The sequence below is a fragment of the Dermacentor silvarum genome, chromosome 6, assembly GCF_013339745.2.
Source record: "Dermacentor silvarum isolate Dsil-2018 chromosome 6, BIME_Dsil_1.4, whole genome shotgun sequence".
NCBI classification, from domain to species: Eukaryota; Metazoa; Arthropoda; class Arachnida; order Ixodida; family Ixodidae; genus Dermacentor; species Dermacentor silvarum.
The window spans coordinates 114043866-114071798 of record NC_051159.1 but is presented as its reverse complement, the minus strand read 5'-3'; the positions used below and the strand labels follow the sequence as shown (position 1 = coordinate 114071798).

General features: G+C 44.9%; 1 protein-coding gene across 1 annotated transcript in view; it reads right to left on the bottom strand.

The window, feature by feature from the left end:
* Positions 1-27933, bottom strand: part of LOC119455860 (disintegrin and metalloproteinase domain-containing protein 10) — a 162702-nt gene that overhangs the window by 15981 nt on the left and 118788 nt on the right. Inside the window, exons 6-10 of the mRNA XM_037717375.2 lie at positions 16578-16881; positions 14834-15099; positions 8926-9054; positions 1391-1568; positions 264-423 (exon numbers count right to left, since the gene is read on the bottom strand). Of these exons, the coding sequence (XP_037573303.1) occupies positions 264-423; positions 1391-1568; positions 8926-9054; positions 14834-15099; positions 16578-16881 (1037 nt within the window). The remainder of the gene's footprint in view (positions 1-263; positions 424-1390; positions 1569-8925; positions 9055-14833; positions 15100-16577; positions 16882-27933) is intronic.

Below are 27933 nucleotides of genomic sequence, written 5' to 3'. Positions count from 1 at the left end.
CAGGCAGTCAACTGCCATCAGCAAGGCAACAACACCTGCATAATCTTCAGGAATACAGAGAGGATATAAACATAGAAATTGAAGATGGGAAGAAAGGGTCAAGAAAGGAAGAACGAGATGACAGATAACTGACTAAAGCAGAACAATGACTAAGGATAGAGTGCGGCCGTAGGAAATGAAGAAATTTCGAATGTAAGATACGATGAATCGCAACGAAACACGATCCCACAATACGCGTATATGGGTACCAGGAAAAGACCCACCTGCACACGACGTTAGGCCTGAGCTTACAGGGCGGTTCGTCTCGCGGCGGGTTGGATCGCATCGGAAAGCAGCAGGGCTCGAGGCAGTCGTCCTCCCAGCCGCAGTCGCACTCCTCGCCGGCCTCGACCACCTCGTTGCCGCAGATCGAGTCTTGGGGCTCTGCATTTGTGCGCGCAGAGACAACACGACGCCACACTTAGTAACGTGTACGCTATACAGGAATGCTCCAGTTGCATCGGACGTATATGAGCAGCCTTTTACAAATTTTCTTAAAGCGAAACCGCAACTGTTCTGCGGGCGACGGGCACCACAATGGGTATAGCTTCACATCGGTATAACAGAGAAGTACCACTGTTGATGGGCAGCGTGCTGTCTTGTATACATATTGCGCACCATTAACACTTACTTACCTGTACCCCATTTCCAGCCCATTACAACGTTTACTCGTTTTGTGCTGTGCTTGTATTTCAGACAGCAAACCTGATTTGGGCGCATGCGCAGAGTAGGCGTCAATAAAGGTGGAAGGCTCACTCACGTGAACTGTCACTCCGCGCTTTAGCTATACATGTGTTAGCTATGCATTTGTTCTCAGGAGGGCGCTGCGATTGATACGTCCACATGGACTCGCAGGGCACCTTTTTCTTAACATGATATTCAATTAAAGTGGCGGCAACCCTTTGACGTTACAGTTAGAGTATACATAATTTGTTTAGTCTAGCAGGCATTGTGTAAACCTCAAGTGCGCCCCACGTGCTCTGTGGCTCATTTTTCGGCGTGTTCTCTTTCTTGACGTGATATTCAATGAGAGCGGCGGCAACCATTTGACGTCACAGTGAGAGCATGCATACTTTGTGTAGTCTAGCAGGCATTGTCTAAACCTCAAGAACGCCCCGCTGCTTTGTGGCTCATTTTTCTGCGTGTTCTTTTTTTTTTAACGTGATATTCAATGAGAGCGGCGGCAAGCCCTTGACGTCACATTCAGAGCATACATACTTTGTGCGGTCACGGCCATGGTGTAGTCTAGCAGGCTTTGTCTAAAAGTCAAGTGTGCCCCACATGCTCTGTGGCCTATTTTTCTGCGTGTTTCCAAAGCCCTCCCAGACAGCGTCCAGTGAGCTCCGCTTACCTGAAAAGCATCCCTTCGTGTTTCTCGCTTTCGAGTTGAGCACTGCGTTGATGCCTTTCAGGCTGCAGGGTGAAAAACGGTTGTTGTTCCTCTTGTCGCCGGACGTGGCGTGCGCGAACATGATGTAGTTGCCATTCTCTCCTCCAGGGGTGCACATGCTGTCGTCTTTCGGGTCGTGCTGCGCTCGAAAAAACAACACGCGTTAGTCATTTTTATCCCCTGCCTATAATCAGATCGATCCTATCGCCATGTTTCAAAGTTCAACACTGCTCTAGAATATTTCCGATAATTTTCTTAGATATAACATGGATATAAGGGAGACTATTCTCTTAAGTGTCCACCTAATGGACATGACCATTTTGTCTGCTGCTGAAGTTCTGATTGGCTGGGCTGGAGTACGTGTCAGAATGAGACAGGCGCTCCCAGCCAATCAGCACCCCAGGACTCTGTGAGCAAGGAACGACGACAAATTCCTTGTTCTGCCTTGGACCGATTGCGCCAATTATAGGACGAGAGCAACTTTGATAAGAACTTTCGGGTTAAGTCTATGATACCTTCCTACGCGGGCCTCTAGGGGTATGTTGAATAAATAAAAAGGAAAAAAAGCTCTACCATGGCGGAAACATTAGTTAAATGTTTTACTCTTGTTTTAGCGTGATTTGTGGGACAATAAAGCAATTTTCTTTTACACTTAGGCTAAACGAAAGTACGGCGAAGCTTTGAGACGTCGCATGAGCGCCTTCGTTTCCCATTTATTTAAACAAATGACGAAAACCTCGTATTTGGAACTTCAGTAAAGTTATATTTTAATTGCACTGCGCATTACATTCGATATAAAGTCGCATAATGTGGAAACAAATGCCCTTTTACTCCTGACTTTTACTTAGGCGTAGTCGGGCGGAGTCTGACGAGGCACGTCACTCGAACTTTAAATCGAGTTATTCTTCAACAACGTTATGTAAACCTGTTTAACGGAGGTTCACCATGCACGAAGCGATTTTCCTGTTCCCCGCCGAGTTTTGCTAAGTCCACGATCTTAGCGAAGTATTGTTTGCTTTCGCTCGTTGCCCACACGTGATGCATAAACTCGTTCACGGAAATATATTTCGCGAATTCGCGTCACCGTTCTTCGAAAACGTTGTAATGTGTGTCGCACCCAGTGCTGAAAGCTTCTGCAGCCCGCTACGTCCATGACTCCCCTAACACTGCATAGCTCAAAGCAGATCACTGCTGCAGTCTCACTAATACGACATGCACTGCAGAAATATATATATATATATATATATATATACACAGCTCAAAGTGCGCTAGTAAGTTTACAAATATTCCACGTGCAAAGTGCTCCAAATTAGGAATATAAGCGTGCACTTTCTGTCTTGGCTGCATTTTACTATTGTGTTGCTTTTCCTTTTCTTCATTTTATTTTATTTTTTGGACTTGCTCACTCTTTTTTAATAGCTGTCTCTCACCCTTTTAAAAAGTGAAATGGCCAAGTAAGAGCACAACTTAATCTAAACCTTGGTAAACCTAAATCTAAGCCTTCCGTCTCATTAATTCGCTTTTCGCTAAAGTTCTTCTCGCTTCGGCAAGGCGTTATACGTTCTCATTAAGAATGCTCCAAGGGAGCAAACAAGATGTCAGGCGCAGGGCTTTTACAAAGTAAGAGGCACGAAAAAAAAGAAAAAAGAAAAGAAAAAACCAGTTTTCATTACCCGCTTGAAATTCGCGTCCCTTTAATTTACCCAGTTTCTCGCAACTTCAGCGCTTCTTAAAGTAAGAAATAAATGCAGCCTAAAGGAGAACTTTACTTCGCTAGCTTGTCAAGATTCTCGAACGTTCGCAGCCGCGTGTTGATGCATTTCAGTTCTAATTATTCCGGGCTCGGCTTCTTTAGGAAGCGGTACTGCCACGTACCACTACGACAGATGTAAGGCACCTTCATCCTGCCCCATGTGCCGTGCTCCTAGTTGGATATTTAGTCGCTCGAGGGGGTTGTCTATGTTGTGGTGTCCGCCTTACAAATCCACGCGTGCGCGTATAAAAAAGAAAAGTTGCAACGGGAGGGGTCGAAAGCCGCGGGCCAGCGTTTTGTGCGAGAAGCGAATGACAACCGCGCGGAAATCGCGTAGTCGCGTAATCATAATGAAATTTAGCAAGGATGGCTTATGGTGGCAACACCACACGGAGACGCGTTTATTTCTGCACATCATATAAAAAATTATGTTGCGCTTATCGCCTGCTCTGCCCTAGCTGAAATGTCGCAGAAAGATCACGTTTTATGGTCTGCATCGTTTATATGAAACTTGGCATTGTTACTTGCTTTGTAATTTGAAAGAAAATAAAATTCCAAGTTGCCTTTCATTCAGCCTTTTGCCGTAAGGGGTCTCCAATACATAGCGGCTATGACGTCACATGGTCGCTCTCGTGGCTTGCTGTACGGGAAAGCATTGGCTTCAAGATTGGTTTTAACAGCGGGGTTCTTATTTTTCATGGTTCTTCTAAAAAACCGGGCAAATAACAGTGCTGAGTGTTATAGTGAACGATCCATGCCACAAAATACCATCTCGCGCTGTGAAAGTTCAGCAAGAGCAGAGGAGTGGTAAGGGCACAATCATTCATTTATAATGTGCAGGGGAAAATGCACATCTCTGTGTCCGTATTTAGGCGCATGCATATCAGTACAGCAGTCACAAAAGTTGGCCGGAAGGCGGATTTCTTTTGGGGAAGGTACGTCGCTGCCGAGTTTAATGGATCACTGTGTGTGTGTGTGTCGAAGGATCTACTACAAACTGACACTTTTATAGTCTATGTGTTCAGGCTGCATAGCATTCAGCTGTTTCTCATATACCCTGCCTCGTAAACTTTTGTGGCTGAAGGTACTCATTTTCATTCTTATAGCGTGATGCAGATGGCTCGCGCCGAATAAGACGGTGCGAAGGAAAGAAAGAAACAGAACCGATCGATGTCAGTGAAATCTCCTAATGCTTCGCTCTCTTGGTTCTAAGCCGCCGGGAAAAGAGAGCGGAATGTAGACGATGATAATGATGATCTGAAGCTGTGGCGCATACATATTAATGGTGCGTTAGACTGGCTTATGCCGCATTACGAATCGGTTTGCAGCAATGCGCAGACCTACCGGCATTGGAGTCAGATAACGTGCCCAAGCCGATCGTTTAGCTGCTGCCAGAGCAATTCGCAGGAACCACGTGATCGGGATCATTCTTTGGGGCTGGCACGCCCAGATCGAAGGCAAAAGTGCCTCCGAGCGCTCTGATATATATATATAGCGCCCCCGCTCTGAATGAATAGGGCGAATATGATCCAACCGAATGCAAACCATATCGCGAGAGCACTCTAGAGCACTCGAAAACGACCAGTAGAAGGTATCATAAGAATCGAGTGGCGCGGGCAAAAAGTGCATTAATTGAATAGGACTTCGAAGCGCAATAACTGAAACAAAAAGCAGCACATAAAGAATGTGACTGAGCTGTGAGACGCGGATGATGTAATTTACGTGCAGTAACTAAAACGAACAACAAAAAGCTGCCCTAATGAGATAGAGAAAGCAACGAATTAAATAACAATAATGTTAAAATTTAGTGGGCGAAGTGATTAAAACTTATTGTAGTCATCGTCGAATTTTTGCTCTAAAAAAATTTGACACCCTTAAGGGTTCCAGTTTGCCCCTAAAACAACCTCTCTTTTAAGGCTATAAAACATTACTCTAAATGACAGCGATCTCAAACTACAGCTGCAGTTAAGAGAAGTCGTAGGTGAAAGCTGTATTATTCATGACCACATTGAACGCATTCAAATAGATGACACGATAGTTTGATAGCGATTACAGTATCGAAGTTTATTTCATGCAGTTTTCACGTCGTCTGTCGCTGCCATTATCAGGTTTACTAGCCACAACAATGTTTTCATTCGTCCCCATCAACGATTCGATCGTGTCCCTTAATGATGAGGGTGAATTAGCCATGGAAGAAAACTGGCACCCTTTATTCACCCATAAGTGACATGTGTTAGTGTGTGGAATGCTGGTGTTTTGATATACTCTCTCTTTATTTTAATTTTATTTTATTGTATACATTTCTGAGAGAGATGAAGAGTCTAACGGGAACTAAAGATGTCAGCCCTGCTATATGCAGGGCTTGCTACTTCAGATGCACTGTTGGAGATGACATGAAGAGGAAAGAAATACGAGAGGTGGAAAAGAGAAAAAAACCAAAGTAAATAAACAAATGAAACTCATATGACTATCAAAAAAATCTAAGAATGTCTATAAGACCTGTCTGGTGTCAGTTCAACAGCAAGGCCTTCGTTGCTTGGATTGCGTTTCCATTTTTGTCCCGAGCCTTCTAAAAAACCACTAGCCTGGATTTGCCCACATATAGCAAGTAAAGTAAAGCTGCTAAGCGCTCAAATAGTGTAATTGCAATTTTAGGGTAGCCGGGCGCGAAAGAAATCTACCTTCACAATTCCTTCCATTTATTAAAAGATGAGGAGCTCCCGTGCGGTGTATATACGGTATATGATACAGGTGATTGACGTCTACTTTTTAGAAACCCCCGAGTGTCACTTTAAATAAGGTCGATAGCAATCACCACGTGTTATTTAAAGTGACACTCGCGGGTTCCTAATAGTACGGGTTCCTAAATAGTAGACGTCAATCACCTTTATCGTATATATACATCGCACGGGAGCTCTCATTTTTTTATAAAGGAAGGAAAATGTGAAGATAGGCCTCTTTCGCGGCCGGCTACCCCACAATTGCAATTACACTATTTGCCCGCTTAGCAGCAAGAACTATACTTGCTCTATGTGGACAAATTCAGGATAGTGGTGTTTTTTTTTTTTTTGGGGGGGGGGGGGGGAGGGGGGAAGCACCAAGCACTGACGTGTATGCCAGACGTTAGTGATTACTGACTGCATTTTAATCTCGCCTTTTCACCTTTCAGAGCCTACTCTCGCACGAATCAATGTTGACGTTAATGTCACAAGATTTTTCACAATTCGCGCTTGTGTTGAGGACACGCGACGAGAAAAGCCTGGTCAACAGTTACGGATCAATAATCACTGCTAAGGAAGGCAAGCGGCGCAGGTCGATCATAGAATGATACTCAAGAGAGAGAGAGAGAAGTTTAATGATGCGAAATGCAAAGAGGTCGGCCTGAAGTAAGTTCCTCTAGCCAGCTACTCGGAGTTGGGGAAAGGGGAAGAGGGAAAGAAAGAGGGAAAGAAAGAGGGAAAGAAAGAGGCGCATGATGGGTGACGATGACGAGAGCAGAGGGTGTAAAACATATGGCGAGCAATTTGGCATGCTCAAAGCCTACAGTCCAGGCCCGTACTTTTTAAAAAGTTCCGTAGCGCCTGGATGGCCTTGAAACTCGATCGAGCGTCTGGCCAAGGGCCTAAAATAACGTCCTCCGACAAAGGTGGGCTGTCGAGACGCGTAAGGTCATTCTTCAACCATTGACGCTCTTCCACGTACTTAGGGCAGTCACAAAGCACATGACCTATAGTCTCATTACATGGCACTGCTCACAGTCTGGAGAATCGGTGCGTCGCATGAAGTGCACGTATCCGCGCGTAACCGCTACCCCCAGCCTTACTCTGTGCAGAAGACTGGCACATCAAATCAAAATCAACTTGTATGGCTTAAGGTCCATAAACAGCACAGTGGTGTATTAGGAACGCCGTTGTGAGGGATTAAGGAGTAACTTAGACCACCATGGGTTCTATAACATGCGCCCAAAAATAAGTAAACAGCCGGTTGCCGCAGTAGGAAATCGAACTCACGACATCGTGCTCAGCAGCAGAAATCTGATAACCAGCAATCGAAGGTATACGGTGCGTCAAAAAGCGGCTGTAGCAAACGTCCATGTATGTCTGAACACCGTAGAGGAAAGGTTATCGATGTTTGGAGTAGCGCCAACGCGGAAGTCCTTTACCTCGACATTTTAAAACACCGACCGAAGTTTTCTTTGGTTTTGTCATTCCTGTTTTCTTAGGGTGCCTATAGATCCAAAGTGTGGCATGCTTTGCGTGAGGGCACAGGAGCGCACTATTGGTTAAGTTTAGGCGGCTGCCAGAAATAGGATACGGCCTTGAGGCTTCGATGGCTGGTTGTGTCATTAACCGACGAGCCGCGGTTTCCGAGTTAGCGAGAATCTCGGGCCACTGCAAACATGTGACGCACGTTCTTTGTGTGACGTTCGTGAACGTGCTCGTTTTATCGTTAGATTACGAGTTCGCGCTCAGCTTTAATTGCTTTTTTTCTTACTTTTCAAGTCCTTCACCCGCTCTCTCTCGGATTTAAAAGACCGCCCATTGTCTATTTATTTATTTATTTATTTATTTATTTATTTATTTATTTATTTATTTATTTATTTATTTATTTATTTATTTATTTATTTATTTATTTATTTGTTTATTCATGTATTTTTTGTGTGACAAATATTCCTCCATCAAAACCCGATAACTACTGTAGATACTTGTCAGAAGCATTTGCGATTGCATTGCTTCACGAGGTAACGGTTGCGGTGCACGCTATGCGGTGTAGAAACCAGCACCCAGACTAAAGATCGAAGCTCAGAAAGAAGTGAAAAGCAGGACAGAAAAATAACGTTTTTATTTCTCTCTCCTGGAAACAAAAGTGTGCATTGATTGATTGATTGATTCATTCATTCATCCGACTTCAGCGCGGCTCCTCCCGCTCTGTACTCATTTCCTGCTACAGCAGCACGCTCTCGCAGTTGGCACCGCTGTCTTGTCTATAGCAACGTTTTTGCGATGCGCACATCGTCCTGTTCGTCTGATACGGTATTGCCTGCTGTAGACTGTGAAATGCGTGTACAGGTGCCAGCCTTTTCCGGGTCTGCGTGATGGACAAAATCGGTCGGAAATAACGAGCGCGCTTCTTGCAAGTTAACTTAGCGAGGGATACGCAAAGAAAGTTCCGCGTTAATAAAACACCTAGAAACTTACGTTTATTAATATATTAGATATTCCCGGTCATAATTAATATTGTGTTCACTTGCTTGAACTATCACATTGCTATGCGATGCACAAAATGTAATCCTTGTCCACTGCAGTATTTTTTTTTTTCTTTCGAACTATTACCTTAAATAAGTACGTTATTGTGCGACCGCACCTTTCCCCATAACAAACCGCCCTATCACCGCTGCGTTCTTGTCCAGTTCCCCATCATGGATGAACTGTTCCTTCTCTCATCTTGTTGATGATAATGATTGCAATGGTCTCCGTATCGCTGCGACTCCACTGACAAGTGAATTCGTATCGGTAACTTAAGTTGTAGACAGTGTGGGGGCTTTCATCAAGTACAGACGCGAGCACAAGAAGAAAAAAAAACGCACAAAACAACGCTGCTGTGGCCTGCGCGTTTATTTTTCTCGTGCTCGCGTCTGTGCCTGCTGGAACCCCTCACACTGTCACCTTGCACCAACTGGCCCAGCAAACCACACTATTAGGTTGTAGCATCTCCCTCTGCAAACAGTATATCCATCACTCACCGGTGAGCCGAAGTTGTGTCCAATCTCGTGCGCCAGCGTCACGTGGGACACAATCGGGGGCACGTGCTTGCCGTAGTTGAGCAGCGTCACGATGCCTGTGTTCAGGCTCTTGAGGCTGCCCCGGTAGTGCTGCGTGGGGTGGGGCCGAAATGAAAAGGTGCTAGTCAAAAAAAAAAAAAAAAAAAAAATCTCGCGGTGCCGCATCGTATACTACTTCACAATTCCCGTGACAGATTGCAGAGTTTTGCTAAGGGACATGGCATTCATTGGGCCTGCATGTTGAAAGGAATCCTTCCGCTCGATTCTATTCCTTCCTTATCAAGTCATCATCCACCGCTCACGACAGGTCGATTGCGGTGATAACGCGGCCGGAGCGACGTTAATCGAATCATTGATGAAGCACTAAATTGAATAGTTTAGGAATGAAATCGTTACATTATTTCGACCTGAGTGTAATTAAACGATTTCTTTTCTTCTTTTTTCTTTTCTTTTCCTTTTTCAGCAAGATTCACGTGGTGCCACTGCTGCCTGCAATTCCACACCTGCGACGTTACGGGTGCGTCAGACGATCCACGGAACTCTTCGTGAGTACTGTGATCTTTTTTGTATATATTCGGGCATTCTGAAATTCGCCAATAAAATCAGCAACAACGAGCTTTGTGAAACACGCCCCAGTGGGCTGCTTGCTTAAATCTTCTTTTGATCCAATAATGCATTCGAAGACTAGCGAAAAAAAGTTTCTAGAAAACAGCAAATCTTCGTTATTTGTTGGTCTATAGTTGTTTTGCGCCGACGTCGGCAGAGTGTCTCAATTCCAGCTATAATTGATCGAGTCTTTTACTAGACGCCTCAAAGATACAAGAGGCACAGCCGACCATGATCTGCTAGTTTGGAAAGGGAATGCGATAATAACCTGTTTGGTTATTAAAGCGCAGCAAGACATTGCTCCATGTGAGACTGCCTGCAGATAGTTCTTCGATCCCGGATGTCCTATTTCGCTAGGTTTAACCACAACAATACTTTTTGAAGCTTTTAACCAAAAAGGACCTTGAGACGAGCGTGGAAACTTGGGTTAATCGTAAGTCGACATGTGCTTGTAAGTTTATTTTTATTCGTTTATTATTTATTGATTCACCTGAAAACATTTGAGCCATGCACACGGTCTCGGGTGCAATGGTTAAACGCACTAGAATATTTGACAAAGACCGTAGCACTGAAAACAACTCATTCGCACCGTAAATAACCGCAAACACACAAAACTGCAGCAAAGTAAACATATTGTCCATAAAAAGACGCCAATTCAGAGCAAAAATATGCAAAACAATCTGAAACACCAGTGATGCTACTATACAGCACAGGCCCATCAAACATATCCAGGGATAAAAATGGCCATCACAGGCTTAGCTCAAGTTGCTTCTACTGCTTCTTCGTTTATATGATGAATTGAAGCGCGTTTTTATATTTAGTTTTGCATATAGTTTCGTCTTTGTAGGTCACTTTGCAGTAGCGAAACTCATTTGACATGCGTATCGAACTTCTTTCCCGTATAGAAGCTAAGACTGGTAAAAAATACCGTGACGATAACTGCTCAGCGCACGGTAGCGTTTTATTCAAGAGTGATGATCAGGGTCTGACTATTATTTTACTAATCTCTGGAAACTATTACGCCTTCTTACAAAACGTCCATGAATGCTGGGTCATATTGAGTACATTTGAAGTGCAATAAACAAGTCGCGAGGGCTCGTCCACGCCTCTTCTGTAATGGCTATTCGTTTGACGACCATATACCTATGACATTTGTTGCCACTTTCCGGCGTTCTCATGTTCTGTAATTTTGCGTCGACTGTATTACACCATGGGTACATTCCGTTGCATCATGGAAAACGACAGGTGCTATCGGCTCTTTTCCGTGAGCATGATCGCGTTTGCGAAGACATTGGCGAAACAAGAAAAACAAACTAAAATAACATAAATTTATTTTATTTAAGCGTGACCAAGTGCTAGCCCAATATTCGGCATTGTGCACGTGATGTACTGTATACAAAACAGTATGCTGGTTTGTACAATAGAAGGAAAGTGTCGGCGACAAAGAGATTTCAGCGTCACCGAAACATGCTTTAGTTTATATATATATATATATATATATATATATATTATATATATATATATTTGTGACATTGTAAACGCTGGCGAACGGTGTGAACTGGCTTGCCACAAGACTCGATGATCAGGTGAAACAGAAGTCATTTGGGAAATTATGTTCGGCACTTTTCAGGGTTGTGACATTTCGCAGGTGCCCGTTGGAAAGCGCCTTTTTTTTTTTCGTAATAATCGCAAGCAAAAGCGTGCTGTCGGACTGTAGAAACGCACGAGATGGCGAAAATTTAACAAGCCCGTCTGAAGCTTGACCCAAACCTCTTTCTGGGCGACATTCCAATGCCTCTATCGGGGACACAAATACGTTGCAGGCGTAACTGCATCCAGGAAGGCAAGGCGAAAGAATCCTCTCATGACCAAGTGCTGCAATCAATCGGCGATCACCTAGTCTAGCTAAATTGTTTTTTTTTATTTTTCAACGAAACGCTGAATGCGGAGTAAGGTGCGTTCACTACCACACGTGCAGCCATGCCTTACGTTGAGCAAGCTGACTCGCGTGCTCCCGTTCAGCACGGTACGTGTAACATCAACAACTTCAACTACGTCAGTGCACTGAAACAATACGCGTGCGCCATGCACTCAAAACAGCACACCAATCCACAAATTGTGCAAGATGAACCCCCCCCACCTACCCTACTACCCCCAACCCTCTTCCCATACAGTACACAAAGTGAATCGAAACACAGCAGAAGAGTGATTGCAGGCCTTACCGGATTACGTGCGGCATTCCTCATAATCCATGTCGTAACTCCGATGCGTGCACATGCAAAGAAAACGTTCAGCCATCCATCCATCCTCCTATAGGCAAAGAAATTTCACAAGTTCCTCGGGTGTTTCCAAGAGAACCGCAAGCTAAAGATACATGCACTTACAAGCGTAAAGCCGGCCATAGCCGCACCACTCTTGCGACACAAAATTACAGTCTAAGGCACCGTAAACGACGCTGAACAAGCTTGTCGCAAAGTGCAAAAAAGTAGCCCGGGTTTCCCTGCGGTCGTACTTTTTTAGGAACTGTGCAGCAGGCCCGCTTACATGAATCTTCGCTTTTCCGACGCGCAACTTAGGACTTTATTTCCACAAGGATAAGAAAATTTAGAAGTGCAGCAGGCTGTTAAAAATATTGTTCAGATCTTGCTATCACGCGCTCACCACGAGAAAAAAAATGAGCGTGCTCATAAGCCTCGAAAGAGCAACAGAGAAAACCACAAACAGCGCCAAACACGAACTACCCGGTGCCAGACAGCATCAAGGGCTGTTCAGCCTTGCTCGCATTTGCCTGTTAACTTCGTGCTTAAAGGAAAGTTGAATTTGACAACCATAAATACCCAACTGACAATTAATCCAAAAGAGGCATAGGCATATATTACCTTTTTTTATTCAACTCTAAAACTAATTAAAAACGAGGGTTAAATATATTTACATCAAACTTCATATTATCAATAAAGAAACAAGGAAATGAAAGTGGAAGCGGCGCCGGTGATAACCGAACCCACGACCTCCACATGGCGTGTGCAATGCTCTAGCGATGGAGCTGCGGCACCGGCTGTCTCTCCGTCCACTTTACTGATTATTTGCGTACATGTGTATTCGTCGTCTATACCAGTGAGTGTTGCATTCACGACCATGTGAATGCATGTGGTTACACACTAAATCACAGGCATCACATCACATGCTCGGAAATGTTACGGAACGAGGCGAGGTGTATATATATATATTTTTTTTTCATTATTATTTCTTGATGCTTGTCTAACGCCGAACGCAACGCGGTACTTCGCTTGGTTCTTGCGCACAACACATACCAAAATTACCAAGCTTACCGCGTCTGTCACGACTTAGTGAAGGTGATAGCGGGTGACAATTCATCATGTGCAGACATTCACCAATAAGCGGAGTTCTCGACCTTTTGTTGCTTGGGTTATAGCCACAACCTTGTTACAGGCCTACTCTATACATTCTTGTGAACGTCCAGAAAAATTCTGACACTGGACACCTTTTCGCTGTCACCCACGTGTAATATTTCCGCCTTTTATAAATCAGGCTCTACAAGCTCAGATTACACGTGCTGGTATTGGACGTGCATTTCGTGCTTTTAGCAGGCATAAGAAACAATCAAGATTGTGCATGCCGCGTGTACTGAAAAGTGTGCTTCATTTTTATTTATTTTTTGTCGACGTTCTGTCCTCCTTGCCTGCCCGACTTACTACCCTCGTATAACCTGTTATCTATATCACGAAGTGGCCGGCTGACAATAAAAAAAAGTACCAATCGTGAATCAGCAATTTTTTTACGCGCCATGTGGAATTACTAGGTGCGATGGGTGCTACTGTCTTTAGGCTTTAGGTGTGACAGGCTTTACGTGCGACGTTCACAGCACCGACCAACGTCGAGAAGAGATAGTATATAGCCTACGGACAGAGATTTTGACTCTCGGTTGATGGCTCAGCTTCACTTTATTTTGGACTAGACAAGGCAAAGAAACGGCGCGCACGTGAGAAAGAAACAGGACAAAGGAACATATTTACAAGACCCGTTGACATTTACCAACACCTTGTCTAGCGGGCCCAACTCATGTTCGTAAGCACACGATTCGGAGGCCGCTACTGGTCGAGTCAGCCATCTATAGTCCGGCACAGTCACATGATCCGTCCTACATGCTCGAATGCGTGAGCCCTATTTTGGGGATTTATCGAGCAGCGCTGTCTGCCGTCAAAGCGGCCGGGTGAGTGAGGGCCTGTGGACTTATAAATCATGGTGTGTACGAGCAGCATTTCAAAGCAGTCAGAGTATAGAAAATAGGTTTCATCTGGGGAATGCAAAACAGATCTCAACTGTGGAATATGGAGTATGCGTGCTTCTATTTCTAGCTTCCTTTCTTTTTTGTTTCGTCAACAGACAGAAAAGATTTGACAATAAGTGCTTTAAATTTACCATGCATTTCGACGAAACATGCTTTCCCGAACATGCTACTTTATAAAGCGATCTGTCTTAGAAGAGTTAGCTGTGTCTAGTTGCCGATTTCCTGTAATTGTGCGGAGAGCCATGTCCGTTCAGATCAGAACGTTAACTTACGGCCTTGCTCCCTACTGATCACTTCCAGTTATATCACTTTCAGCGTGCGTCACTAGGATTAATCCCGTGGCGACGGGTGCTACAGAATCCATAATATACTGTGTAATTCCCATCAGCGTTATTTTAGCTTCTAATGCGCTTGCAAAGCTAGAGCATGCGTTGCAAAACTGAAAGAATCACAACATGTAACCGATCTAGATACGGAAATCTGCCCTGATTTTCGTGTCATATTGTAAACCGCGAAAGTTCTGCAATACATTGTCTTTTAGAGCTCTCTGATGAAGCTGGTTTTAAAAACACCTTCGTGCAATCGTAACATTGGTGGAAGGAACACCAAAAAAGACGTCATGTCGGTTGCAGAAGCACGGGGATGCTATCAGCCCATTTCTTCTTCTGCATCTCTGCAGGTTTACGTATTTTTCTGTTTGACCTATTGTCAGAATTTGCGAAGACAAAATGTATCGGCAAGGTAAGACGGCGTAGTCTGATCGCACGATCAAGTCCCGCGTTGTAATGTCGTTGCTAAATTAAGACGTTTCCTGCCTTACTTCATGCGCTGGCCTCTAAAACGGGTCTTTTACGTTCGTGCATAGCACTTATCAGGGTGTTAGAGAGTGATATGGTGCAAACGCTTTTGCGAGTAGCAGAAGGAATGATCGCGAGCCGGGCAACGTCGTCGTACCCCGTTCTTCTCGCAGACGCCTCCGGCGTTCTTGAGGTCTCCCGTCCAGGCGAGACCCAGCGTCCCGCCCTCGAAGTCCCTGTAGGTGAACATGTAGGCCAGGCAGAAGGCGTCGTAGTCCTCCTCCGAGAAGAGCTCCAGGAATTTCTCGACGCCGTAGTTTCCCGGAAACCGATACTCGTGGTCTCGCAGTGCCTCCATCGTGTGCACCTTGATGCGCTTGATCAGGAACGAGATGTTGTCCGAGCGGCCGTCCTGATCGAAGTCTGTGAACGGACGTGACACAGTATTGCGCTATCCCGGACTGAATGACATCCTTATTAACGAGTACACTCAGTATTACAGAACGCACAGAAATAAAGCTACCTATAATGAAGAAGTTATTGTGCTCAGATGTTACAGACTCATAAAAGAGAAATAGACGGAACTATAGATAGTGCCACCTCTCATTTTTGTTTCTCCTATTTACCACTGCCCTGCGTGGCGTCTTTGAGGGGTCCTCACAATAGTGAGTCAATTACAAGCGTCATATATTTCCAATTTTCTTCATAAACCAAACTCTTTCCAAAAAGAATCTCTGTGCTGGTATACTATTGCGGCAGATGAGCTTTGTCAAGAATCCACTACGTTATACTTGTTTTCCCTGACGAACACAGCCTTTGTATGATGTAGCCTGCTACTGTTGCCACAATTGTATTAACCCCATTTGTTTCCTGTTTAGGAGGTCCCCCCGACAGTTCTTACTTCGATTGCCGATTGTGCAATTATACTTCACCTGTTATATTTTTTGTACCACTGATCAAAATAAATTCAACTTCAACAATCAACTTCAACAAGCTCAGCAAACCGGAGGGAAATGCTGTTCATCTTGTAGTCAACTCACTTTCGGACTTCTTTCTCAAGATAATTATAGCGAATATTGAATGATTTTCCAGTATGCTTCCTCATTTGATCTAAGACCTAATGCGTACGTGAAAAAACACGGAGCACTGCGGGGGCGAAAAAATTGTGCATCCTGCGCTTGTGTAGTTGAAATCCAGCGCTAATGCAGCTCCACTAACGGGAAACCTGGGGAAGTGCGAATCAGTGATGCGCCGGTGTTTTCCTTGTGTTTCCTTGTGTTTATCTTGTTTTATCCTGTGTTTATCTCGTGTTTAGCAATCCATCATCCGTTTTTACACCTGTGCTAAGGCACAACTGGTGAGAAACCGCCACGCACATGGAGCCAATTTAAACCACCACGGACATGGAACCAAAGTCTTTTTTCATGATAGAAGCGATTTTAAGGCTGTAAATAATGTCCTTAATACTTGATTATTCCTGTCTTTAAAATTATTCTTAATCATGTCAGTTTATTTTGAGCCGCTTTCGATCAGTTCTGCACTTGTTTTGACCCTGTTTTGAGCACTTATTTTTCAGCGTGATCATGACAGATCACACGCGACGGACGCCGACGACAGCCCGGGCACCTAAAGTGCTTCGCACTTAAAACATCTTGTGGGAGTCGCTTGTGCGTATGGTTATAGTCCCGCCCAGATTCCGCAGTGCACCACACGCCGTTGCTACAATATCGCTCGCTCTATACTTTCGCTCTTTAAGCTGACCATAGAGTGGGCACGGAGGCTTCAATTTAGCAAGTTCATCCTCTCATTAAAGCTTAACGATTAAAAGGTTACTTAACATTGCCCTACCATCTCGTTGCTAAGTCCGCGCCGTCTGTAGCTGCAGGGTCCCGTATACGCACCTGTGGTCCTGTAGATGGAGTTGACCTTCTGTACGTGCCGCGTCATGGTCTCGATGCAGGCCTCCTCGGAGCCCATTCTCTGGTAGAACAGGTGGTCGGCCTGCAGGTACAGCATGCAGGTGGTCTTCTTTGGGTCGATGACGACGTTCTTCGCGGGCTGATCGCTGCCCGCGGCCCACTGAGTGCGCTGCACCGACCGGATACCCAGCGCCGCGGAGTCTGGCTCCGGGAGCTCCAGGTCCTTCTGGCTGTAGTGCGCCGCGTCGCCGTCTCGCCACATCAGGGGCGACTGATCCGCTCGAACCTGCGTAAGGGTCCGATCAACGTCTACGTCCCAGCGCAAGATCGTAGCCACAGTTCGTCTTAACGCTTTTGACGCAATAGCTGCAGCTATACTTTACGCGCCTATAGTACGAGCGACGATTTCCTGTCAGACAACGATCGTCGATCGGTTCACCGACTCGTCTAATTCCATAACTCGGTTTTTCCAGTTGCATGTCGCCAACATAGTAAACTGAGAATCAATTCAACGACATGACGTCTACCTGCGCGTCACGTTCGGGCGCCTTGAGCCTCTAACAACGTTCGACTAACTATGTATCGGCGTGAGTTCAGCTGTCAAGCAACAGCGAGAGTTGTCGATGGCCAATCTGCTTGAAGCTTGAAGTGACAGCAATTATTCTATAATTTTTGCCGTCCTCTTTTGCTTTTTTTCTACGTTTTTCTAATGTAAACACTGACGTTATAGGTCCCCGTCAATACACCAACGATAACTGATATCGCATAAATGTTAGCGATTTCTGAACAATCGTAGACGACGATGAGTTATTTCGCGGCTGCAACGTCTCGCCTCTGGCAATAACAGGCGCCTGGCACACATGTCACTTTCATGTGCAAAATAATATACTCGAGGCTGGAGTAGCAGCAGGAATGCGAAGTGGGCAACGTGTACGTATATCGACGCTTCTTACGCTGCTCGAACGAAGAAAGCTGCAGAGATCCTTAATCTGACGGTCGGGTGAAGCCTCTTGACTATAGTAACTGTGAGGGGAACGGAGGATATGTGAATCCAGAACCATAATTTATACTTCAAGCTCTAGCTAAATTCTCGCACACGCTAAAAGCAAGCTGCCTCTTTTCAACCACGCCGGTGAAACGCGTATGTGAGCTGTCTTGCTGATGACTTCATCTGATGTCGCAAATACTGACCGAGGTTAGAACAAATAAACAAGAGGACGCTTGTTTTACAGCGTAAGCTGTTATGGGCTCATTCCAATAGCCGTTTCGGGTCGCGATGATGCTGCCGCCGGCGGCTCCCGCCGCGTCACCGCTATCGCCGGAAACGCGAAAAAAGTACTCGATTCCCGCCGGGATCGAACCCGCGCCCGCCGCGTGGGAGCCGGATACTCCACCACTTAGCCACGCAAGCGCTTGCTATCGGGGCGCGGAAAATACCCATATATGAGGCAAGCACGCCGGGGGAGACGACTTGAACCTCCGCCTATATGGTGGCGCCATCTAGGTAAGATGCCTGCGAACGCAGCGTCCACAGGCGCAGACGACGATATGCCATTCAGACGAGATGCGCAATCAACCCGCTCCCAAGCTTCCGAGCCTCCGCCAGTATAGTGGCGCCATCTAGTTAAGGTACCTGCAAAGGCGGCGCGCCCGACATGCAAGTTGCAGTTCTAAGGCTTGATCGGGCTCAGCAGACTGCTACGCAGAGAGCATTACAAGCCGCAGCTCGCCGTCGACGCCGCGCGGACAGTTCAGATCGTTCTCATCAAAACGAGGTGGACAGACTGCCGCGAAGACCCTGTTGTTCGTGGTGCCCAAATTGGAGCTACTCTTAGCCGCTCCACCAGCTTACGCTGTGACTGTGCTGCGTGTGCCGCGCTGGCCTGTGACTTTTTTTCACGATGACCTATTTATTGAGCGGAATGCGTTTTCTATGGTATTTACTTTAGTACTTTCAAAAGCATCATGTGTGATATAACGAAGAAAGCAAATATTATAGAGAAGCCCTTACGCACTGGCATGATATGTCACAGCAGCGGGTTAGTGTTATATTCACCGCGACATCTCGTATTGCTTTAGGATTCCGCTCTCTCTTTATCGGAACACTGACAGTAGTTAAAATGATTCTATTCAGAGGTACGGTGACGTCTTTTTTTTTTCCTCTCTCTTGTTGGCTACCTCTCTTGCCGTCGTCAAAAATGGCTAAATCAGGTGACTTGGTTTTGTTTTGTTTTGCTGATATGCTACGTAATTTTAACAGATGGGCGAATGAAGGGGCACTTTGCCATTGTTTATTGATGGCGACTGCTCCCTTCCTCTTTTTGTTTAGCATGCAGTCCCAAGAAAAAATTCTTAGTGAAAATTCCATTGTTTAGGGCTGATTGGTTCGCTGAAGAAATAAAGTAACTGCGCCAAGCAAGCAAGGACTTTATCGCAGACGAACTTCTTCATGGCGTAGTTTATTATTATTATTATTATTATTATTATTATTATTATTATTATTATTATTATTATTATTATTATTATTATTATTATTATTATTATTATTGGCCGCTCCACTATCACAAATCTCGCAAGCTTCATGACACATATCTCCGCGCCAGTACTTCAAAGGGGGCAAGTAGACACTATATATTGCGACCTCAGTAAAGCTTTTGATGTGGTAAGCCACTCACTGCTTCTCATCAAGCTTACGCACTTCGGTGTTGACTCGTCAATTGTAAATCTCTTGCGGAGTTTTCTTATTGGTAGATCATGTTTTGTTAACGTCAACGGCCAAACGTCTTCTTCGTACATGGTAACCAGCGGCGTTCCTCAAGGATCAGTGTTAGGACCACTCCTTTCTTTAATTTTTATTAATGACGTTCTTTCCGCCATTCGGCATTCTTCATTCCTCCTGTATGCCGATGACATAAATATTTTAAAGACAATTCACACTGTTGATGACTGTCGCATCCTGCAGTCTGACCTGCTTTCTTTTTCTAAATGGTGCACAGATAATAACCTCACCTTGAGTGCTGCTAAGACCAAAGTCATGACTTTCACCCGCAAAACAGCAAGCATTTCTTTTTCTTATTCAGTAGATTCTGTACCATTGTGTAAGGTCCGTGAGATCAATGATCTTGGTGTACTTTTTGATACAACCTTACACTTTTCAGCTCACACTAAACGCGTTGCAATGCGGGGCATGCGCACGCTTGGCTCTGTTTGCAGACTGTCGAGAGAATTCAATTCTCCTACTCCGTTCCGCAAGTTGTACACAACAATCTGTCTTCCTCAACTTGAATACGCGTCGGTCGTCTAGAATGGCATTTCTAGATCCAACAGTGACATTATAGATCGGGTCCAGAAAAAGTTTCTAAGCATATATCATCACCGCTTTGCAAACACGGACTCTGGGCCCTGCTATAGCACTGTTGGATTATTGCCATTGCCCTTACTTCGCTGCCGACGTAATCGCGCTGACCTGCTTTTCCTTTTCAAACTCCTTCACGGTATCCTCATGTGCCCCGAACTCCTCAGTTGTATCACATTTCGTATTCCGCGCAAGATCACCAGAGAACGCAGACCTTTCCATGTTGCTGCCTGTCACCACCAACACTCAACCGTCCATAGAATACAGTCTTTATAACGCCCACTTTCATGACCTTGATATTTTTCACAACTCTCTGTCTTTGTTCTGCTCTCAGATTTCCGTTGTTGTGTCTTAGTTTCACATATTGTTCACCTTCCCTTCTCCTCCTTTTTATTATGTATGCATTTTCCGCCTTCGGTTACATGTATGTACACTTTTCTTTTCAAGATTTATATTTTTTTTTTCATTGTCTTTTTTTTTTTCAGTGATACTCCCCTGCTGTATTTCTTTTTCTATGTATACGTGCGCCAGCACCTAGACCTCACGGTTGTTCCTGGGCACGATAAATAAATGATTGATTGATTGATTGATTGATTATTATTATTATTTGTTCCACTCCTGTAATACGCCATTGTGTGTTGACAGTATTAATGTTAATTATTATGTAATGATCATGATGATGATTTTTATTATTATCTGAGTGCTGCCATTTAAAGAGACTCACTCTAAATTTATCAAAAAACCAGAATCTAGTCGTATAACGTCAAACGCAGAATATCGTCTTCCTTTATTCTGTGGATCGTGCAGTGTTTACCAGGGGGGTTGTTCAAATTAACGATCTCGGTGTCCTTTTTGATCGCATCTTAAGCTTCTGCTCCCATGCGAAGCGCATTGTATCACGAGGCCTGCGCACGCTCGGTTCGGTCGGCTTTACTTACAAGGAAATTCCATTGAATTACTACATGTTCGTATCTACTAGCGTCTGTTTCTCTGCGGGTATTTCGCAGAAGACTTCCAGGGAACAAAGACCCTTTCATGTTCCTGCCTCTTGAGATGACACTCGCCTCTCCAGAGAATGCAAAATCTGCGCAACTGTCATTTTCTCCATCTCGATATCTTTAGAAACTTGTTGTGTTGTTTCTGTTCGGCGCTTCGCACTTTCTCGTGAGTATTCTTTCTAGCTGCACTGCTCTCCTATCTTCTCATTGCTTCTCTCTCGTTCCGTACGTGTACTCCATCTCTCACGCATGTGTTACTGCTGTATTGCTGCTCATTATGTACCAGTTTATCTAGTTCTTTCTTGTTTCAATTTTTCTTCTAATTAATTTATCCCGTAGCTTTTCATTGTATATCCCTTACACAAATGAGTTCAGACTGTCTATAGAATGTCTATAGACTTCTTGTGGTCGACTTTGCCTTTCTATAAATTTTTTATTTTGTGGATACAAAATCTATACACTGTCTATAAACAAAAGTTGATAAGATTTTTATTTCTTTTTGTCTACTCACATTCTATAGTAAGTCTATAGAAAAAAAGTCGATGAGATGTTTGTTTCTTTTTGTATATTTCCTCTCTATAGACTACATGTAGAAAAAAGTCGATACAGTCTCTGTTTATTCTTCTCCAATTATTGTCTATAGACTGTCTATAGACGAGAGTCAATAAGGCGTTGATTATTTTTGTCTACTCCCGGTTTCTAGATTGTCTATAGACAAAGGTTGATAAGATTTTTATTTCTTTGTGTCTACTCCCATTCTATAGTTGGTCTATAGAAAAAAGTCGTTAAGATGTTTGTTTCTTTTTGTGTACTTCCGCTCTATAGACTACCTATAGACCAAAGTTGACACCGTGTCTATTTATTCTTGTTCATTTTGTGTCTAAAGACTGTCTATAGACAACAGTCGATAAGGTGCTGATTATTTTTGTCTACGCCCGGTTTATAGGTTGTCTATACACAGAAGTTGATAAGGTATCTATTTATTTTTGTCTATTCTATAGTCGGTCTATAGAAAAAAGTCGATACGGTGTTTGTTTCTTTTTGTCTATTTTCGTTCTATACGCCATCTAGATACAAAAGTTTTTCGGTTGCCTATTACTTCAGCCAATTGCTAGTTTATACAATGTGTACGGAGAAAAGCTATAAAGGTCACCATTTCATTATTTGTCGTGAATTACGTGGTCCTTAATTGTTATTTTAACAGATAATTAGGTGTTTAATGGTCGTCTATACGGAAACAAATTGCTGCATGAGCTGCATGGCGGCTGCTGTGAATCGCGGCCAAGCGTCACCCACGCGCTGCCTCTCGCGATTTCCCGCTTGGCGAGACACTTGCGCTACATGTCGCTATGTTTGCAATGTGCCGTGCGAGACAGATTGCCCACGCCAGGTGCGCTACTCACAGCGTTCTCCTCCTAATATAAACCGTGTACCTAAATAATCATAATGAAAAATATTCACACGCGAAATGAAAACACGTATAAAGCTACGCTCAAATTTCGCATTAGGGACTATCGTAATCGTCGGTTATTTTTTCCGCCATCTATGCTCCGTCGACGTGCATCTCGTGACGTATAGCATCACAGCCAATGGGAGCCCCGTAAACACGCGCGTTAAATGGCATCGCAGCCAGTGGTAATTCAGGTGCCGTTTCGGTGCTCCAGACGGCAGATACCGGCTCTTTGGCTCAATGGGCCATTTCACACTTCCCCATTAAAAATTGGCGCTGTTGTAGAAATGTGAAGCAGCAGGTAAGGGGCACAAAGAATGCGAAAAGGGGCAAATTAAGTACAGTGGTGATAGCAGCTAGGCGACGCGTAGGGGTTCTACGAAAAAAAAAAAAAAGCCGCAGTTTCACCCTAAAGGCGATTGCGATAACAAATTAGTAGACAGCTATACGAAGAAAGCATATGAAATATATCGGCCCTAAAAAGTTGTAAACATAGGAATACTAGCGAAATTAACAAGCATAGTGTCACGCGCGCACAAGCAAACACGAACGGATATCACTGAATGACCGCGAAAACTCGCAGTCAAAACGCTGCAGTGAGGAAGCGCGGCGGCAGAAGCGAGCGAATTGATCTCTGTGCTGCCTCTCGCATCAACGCGAACTAAGCCGCAAAAACACAGCGCATGGCTGACTCTGTCCCCGTCGCAGATGGTCCGTCGCAGCACCGCCTTGTTCCTCCCCCCCTCCACCCCCCCCCCCCCCGAATCCTGGCGCGTGACGGGAATTCTGTTTTGCCAAAATAATTACTCTTTCTTATACAAATTCATCATTTATCGCGTGTGTTTATTTGCTCAGTGTACCTGCCAATTTTGAAATGCCGATCCCACTAGTTTTTACGTTGAATTATTCGCTGCATGATGTACCCCACCACTTATGTAACACCCCTTAATAAAGGGACCTTTAAGGAAATAAACTGAACCGAACTGAACTGTCGGAAGACGGCGTGCTTTCTCCCCGCTATCTTCCGTTATGTGCTCGAGAATGAGCCGCGATCGCCGGCTTACCGCCGCACGCTTCCACTCCCACATACAACATACGGCGCGCGGCGACGATTTTATCGCCCTTAATTTATACGAAACCTCATCACGACAGCAACAGCGATGGCATAAATGCGCCTCGAATGCCCATATAATTGCTATTGCAAAAAAAAATCATTCGCTACGTGACCCACCGTGAACCACAAGACTGGTTTCACTCCCGCTTTTCTTAATTTTGGCACGGAAATTACCTTGGCATTACCTTCGCATTACCTTCGCAAGACTCACTCGAAACACCACCCCGGGCAAGGACGGAATCACCAACAAGTTGCTACGTAACCTGGACGATGCAACCATGCAAGTAATACTGAAACTCTTCAATGCACACTGGAGTAGGGGGACCTAGTTTCACATTTCTAGGTTTTCTTGTTTTTTGATTCTCTGAGCCAGCACCTGACCTCAGTGTTGTTCCTGGGAACGTTAAAAATTATTGATTGTTTGATTGATTGATGGATTTATTGATTGATTGACTGTGGTGACTGTAGATGGCACATGCTACTCTTCTCCTAATAGAAAGATGTGCGCGAAACGGTGTAAAAGTTTCAAACAAAGTATAGAGAAACGAATATAGTGGCAACAGTTCAGAGGTTACATATACACAACGATATAAACACACACAAAAAATACTCCTTGGCAGTTCATAAAATATAAATGCTCTTGTGGAAGTACAAATAACGCCCCTTGTTGGTGCCGCGTTCTAAACACAGCGCTATAGCGAACACGCGCACAATAACGGCTGGAACAGAGTGACAAAAGGGTATAACGAAACATCAATACGTGCTAATACTGAAAATGAACATTGAATTGGCGTTTACTAAAGGACGTGCTCCTCGCTAAAAATAAAAGAAAGAAACAGAAGGAAACAACAACGATGCTGCCCGATCGTCTTTCATTTATCGCTTCTTCATTTCCTCTTTTAAGCGGTAAACATGTTCTATAGCGAGGTTAACGTCGAGTACTGGCGCAGACTTTCATATTATTCAAGAAAGCCCAGCCAGGCGTATTTATAGGGTCAAGACGTCTGCGCGAGTTTTAGCTGACATATGCCCCCTATAAATATACGCCTGGTACGCTTCGCAAAGTTCATTTATAACGCCACAGCGTTAATTACGGGCCCCGTGTCGCAAAAAATCTGGTGTCCGCGTCGGCAGCGTTGTCCTTAACAGAAAAATTATATTTATGTATATGTGTATGCCACGTCTTGCTAATGACACGCGGTGTATGCGGGTTACATTGCCACACAATTCTATCACTAAATCCTTCTAAAACATTTTCTTGCATTCCTGACAAAGGTTATTCCTCGGAATTTTGAAAATGACAGCCCATAAACAAATGTCATGAAACAAAACACCGACAGCGCACGCCTTTAATGTTAAATATTCTCAGACTGAAATATTAAATGTGGGAAACATTAACAGAAACCTGAAAATGAAGCAATTTTTTTGGCGCTGCTGTGCACAACCTCCGGGATCAGCCCACGCAAGAGGCCGTGTTTATGCCTTCTTGCACAGTGTTCGCCGCCAGTGTTTCCCAGTAAACATTACGGTTATATAAGCTGAAGTTGTCGGGAAGCGTGAAAAGCAGTTAGGGATCTTTGAATTCTATCGCATTCCACTCTTAAAGGTGAAGCTTAAGCGTCCTCCAGATGTTTTTTCCACTTTTTGCTTGTGCATTCTACGCAGAGATGTATACACTTAAACTTAACCATAAAATATTTTATATGCGGATATCGAAGCTCAGCAAAGCACGCGGAATTTTTTCACCGGAATGGGTCAGAACAGTACAGAATATACAACGTACCATAAAAATATTTTGTGTGCGTGGGCTCAATACTACTTTCGCGCTCAATATACATTTCGTTAGGCACAATTACAGGCATGATATTCCGCGAAATGAGAAGTCCAGAGCGCGCACTGCAAGAGATAAATACTGTTCGCGGAGCGAAATTTTCGCTAAGTTGCTGCGAAAATCGCGAAAGTTGAATCTTCACTATTTACGTCTTATATGCTATGTATGATGGTACAAATTGTAAAACAAACACACCGTGTGTGAAATCGTACACACACTAGTCGCTTCCCTTTCCCCCTCCCCCGGTACAGGGTAGCCAACCGGAGATAATCTCCGGTTAACCTCCCAGCCCTTCCTTTACCTTTCTCTCTCTCTCTCTCTCGTGACGAGCACGGACGCTCTGTGGACAATCACTTTGACAGTACTGTTTGTTACAGCGTTGACACCGATAGTGCCACTACTTTCCTATTTCCCAGCTGTCAATTTATTTCAATTTTTGTACCCATTTTCCATTTCGCTATACGGGGTAGCCAAACGGAAATGTACGCTGATGAACCTTCCTATATATATATATATATGTATATATATATATATATATATATATATATATATATATATATATATATTGTTACGGGGTGCGTAGAAGGCGTTTATTGCAGGGAGCTGTAGGGGCAAGTGGGTGCCGGTACTACACGTCGTCCTTCGCTTCCTCGCTGCTCTCCTAATGTTGTTGTTGCTGCTGATGCTGCGACTCCACCTTTGACGCACTGTAACATGGCTCCTCTCGCAGACGAAGCCCTCCGGGCGAGTAGTCAGTGGGGCTTTCGTTGAATAAACGGCTTCAGGCGGACTACATGCGTGATGTCGGTCTTGGATTGGAAGTGAGGCGCGCATTTCTGTCATTCACCTCGCTGAGACGCTCAAGCACAATAAACGGTTCAACATAGTCAGCGAGCAGTTTTTGACATAGAACGCGTTTACGCACGCGAGTCCATAGCCACACTAAGTCACCCGGATCGTAAGTGACTTGCCGGTGTCGACTATCATATCGGTATTTCTACTGCTTTTGTGAAGCTAGAGTACGTAATCGAGCGACGCGCCGAGCCTCCTCCGCTTGGCAGAGAGTTTCCGCGATACGAGCGTCGTCGTGAGTACCAAAAGAAAGGATAGTGTCCAATGTGTACCTCGGCGGACGAGCGTAAAGCAGGAAAAACGGACTGTATCCAGTGGTCTCATGTTGCGCGGTGTTGTATGCGTATGTGACGAACGGCAATACTTCGTCCCAGGTCTTGTGGTCCGAGCTTACGTACATGGAAATCATGTTCACAAGTGTTCTGTTCGTGCGTTCTGTCAGACCATTGGTTTGCGGGTGATAAGGCGTTGAGCGTCGCAGGTTGGAGGCGCACAAACGTAGAAGTTCTTCAACAAAATCAGCTGTTAATTGACGGCCACGGTCGCTAATGATCACTCGAGGGGGACCATGCCGAAGTATAATGCAATGCAGCATAAACTGTGAAACCTCGCCTGCAGTTGCAGAGGGTAGCGCAGCCGTCTCGCAGAACCGAGTCAGGCAGTCGGCACACACTATGATCCAGCGGTTGCCTGTGGAAGAACGTGGGAACGGTCCTATGAGATAGATGCCTACTTGCTCAAAGGGGGAACTGGGTGGCACCACAGGCTGTAAGAAACCGGCTGGGGCTGCAGTAGGTCTCTTGTGACTTTGACACTCGGCGCAAGTGGCTACGTATACGTCTCCGTGGTCTTGCGCATTTGAGGCCTGTAAAACCTTTCTTTGGCACGATGGATTGTCGGCGTGGAGCCTAAATGACCTGAGGTTGGAGCATCGATCGTGCACGACGTGCAAAGCAGAAGAGCGGAGGGCTTCTGGCACCACCAGAAGAAACCGTGCACCTGTCGCGGAGAAATTCTTCTTATACAGCAGTCCATCCCGAACACAAAAACTACATGATGTCGACTCTTGCGCGGCAGAGAAAAGTGGTTCTAAACTCGGGTCATGACGCTGCTTTCTTGTGAAGGTTGTGGCATCAGGGAAATCATGGTGTACGGATGCGATGAGCTGGTCGAAACTGTCAGCGTCGCATTCCGTTGTACTAAGAGGCATCCGGGAAAGGCAATCGGCATCAGCATGTCGGCGGCCGCTCTTGTAGGATACAGTGAAGCTCTACTCTTGCAGACGCAGGGCCCATCGTGCAAGGCTTCCAGATGGATCGCGAAGATTCACGAGCCAGCACAAAGAATGATGATCTGTGAAGATCGTAAAGTGACGCCCATACAGGTACGACCGAAATCGCTGCACAGCAAAAATAGCAGCAAGTCATTCCTGCTCAGTCACTGTGTAGTTACGCTCAGGTTTGCTTAATGATCGACTTGCGTAGGCGATGACGTGTTCTTTGTCAGCCAAGCGCTGAATCAGAACAGCACCAAAGCCTACACCACTCGCATCTGTGTGGACTTCTCTTGGCGAGGAAGGATTGAAGTGTCGGAGGATCGGTCGCGACGTCAGCAGAAACTTTAGCTGTCGAAAGGAAGCAGAACAATCAGGCGTCCACTCGAAAGCGGCGTTCTTGTGCAGGAGGCTTGTCAATGAATAAGCGACGTCAGAAAATCGAGGAATGAACCGCCGAAAATA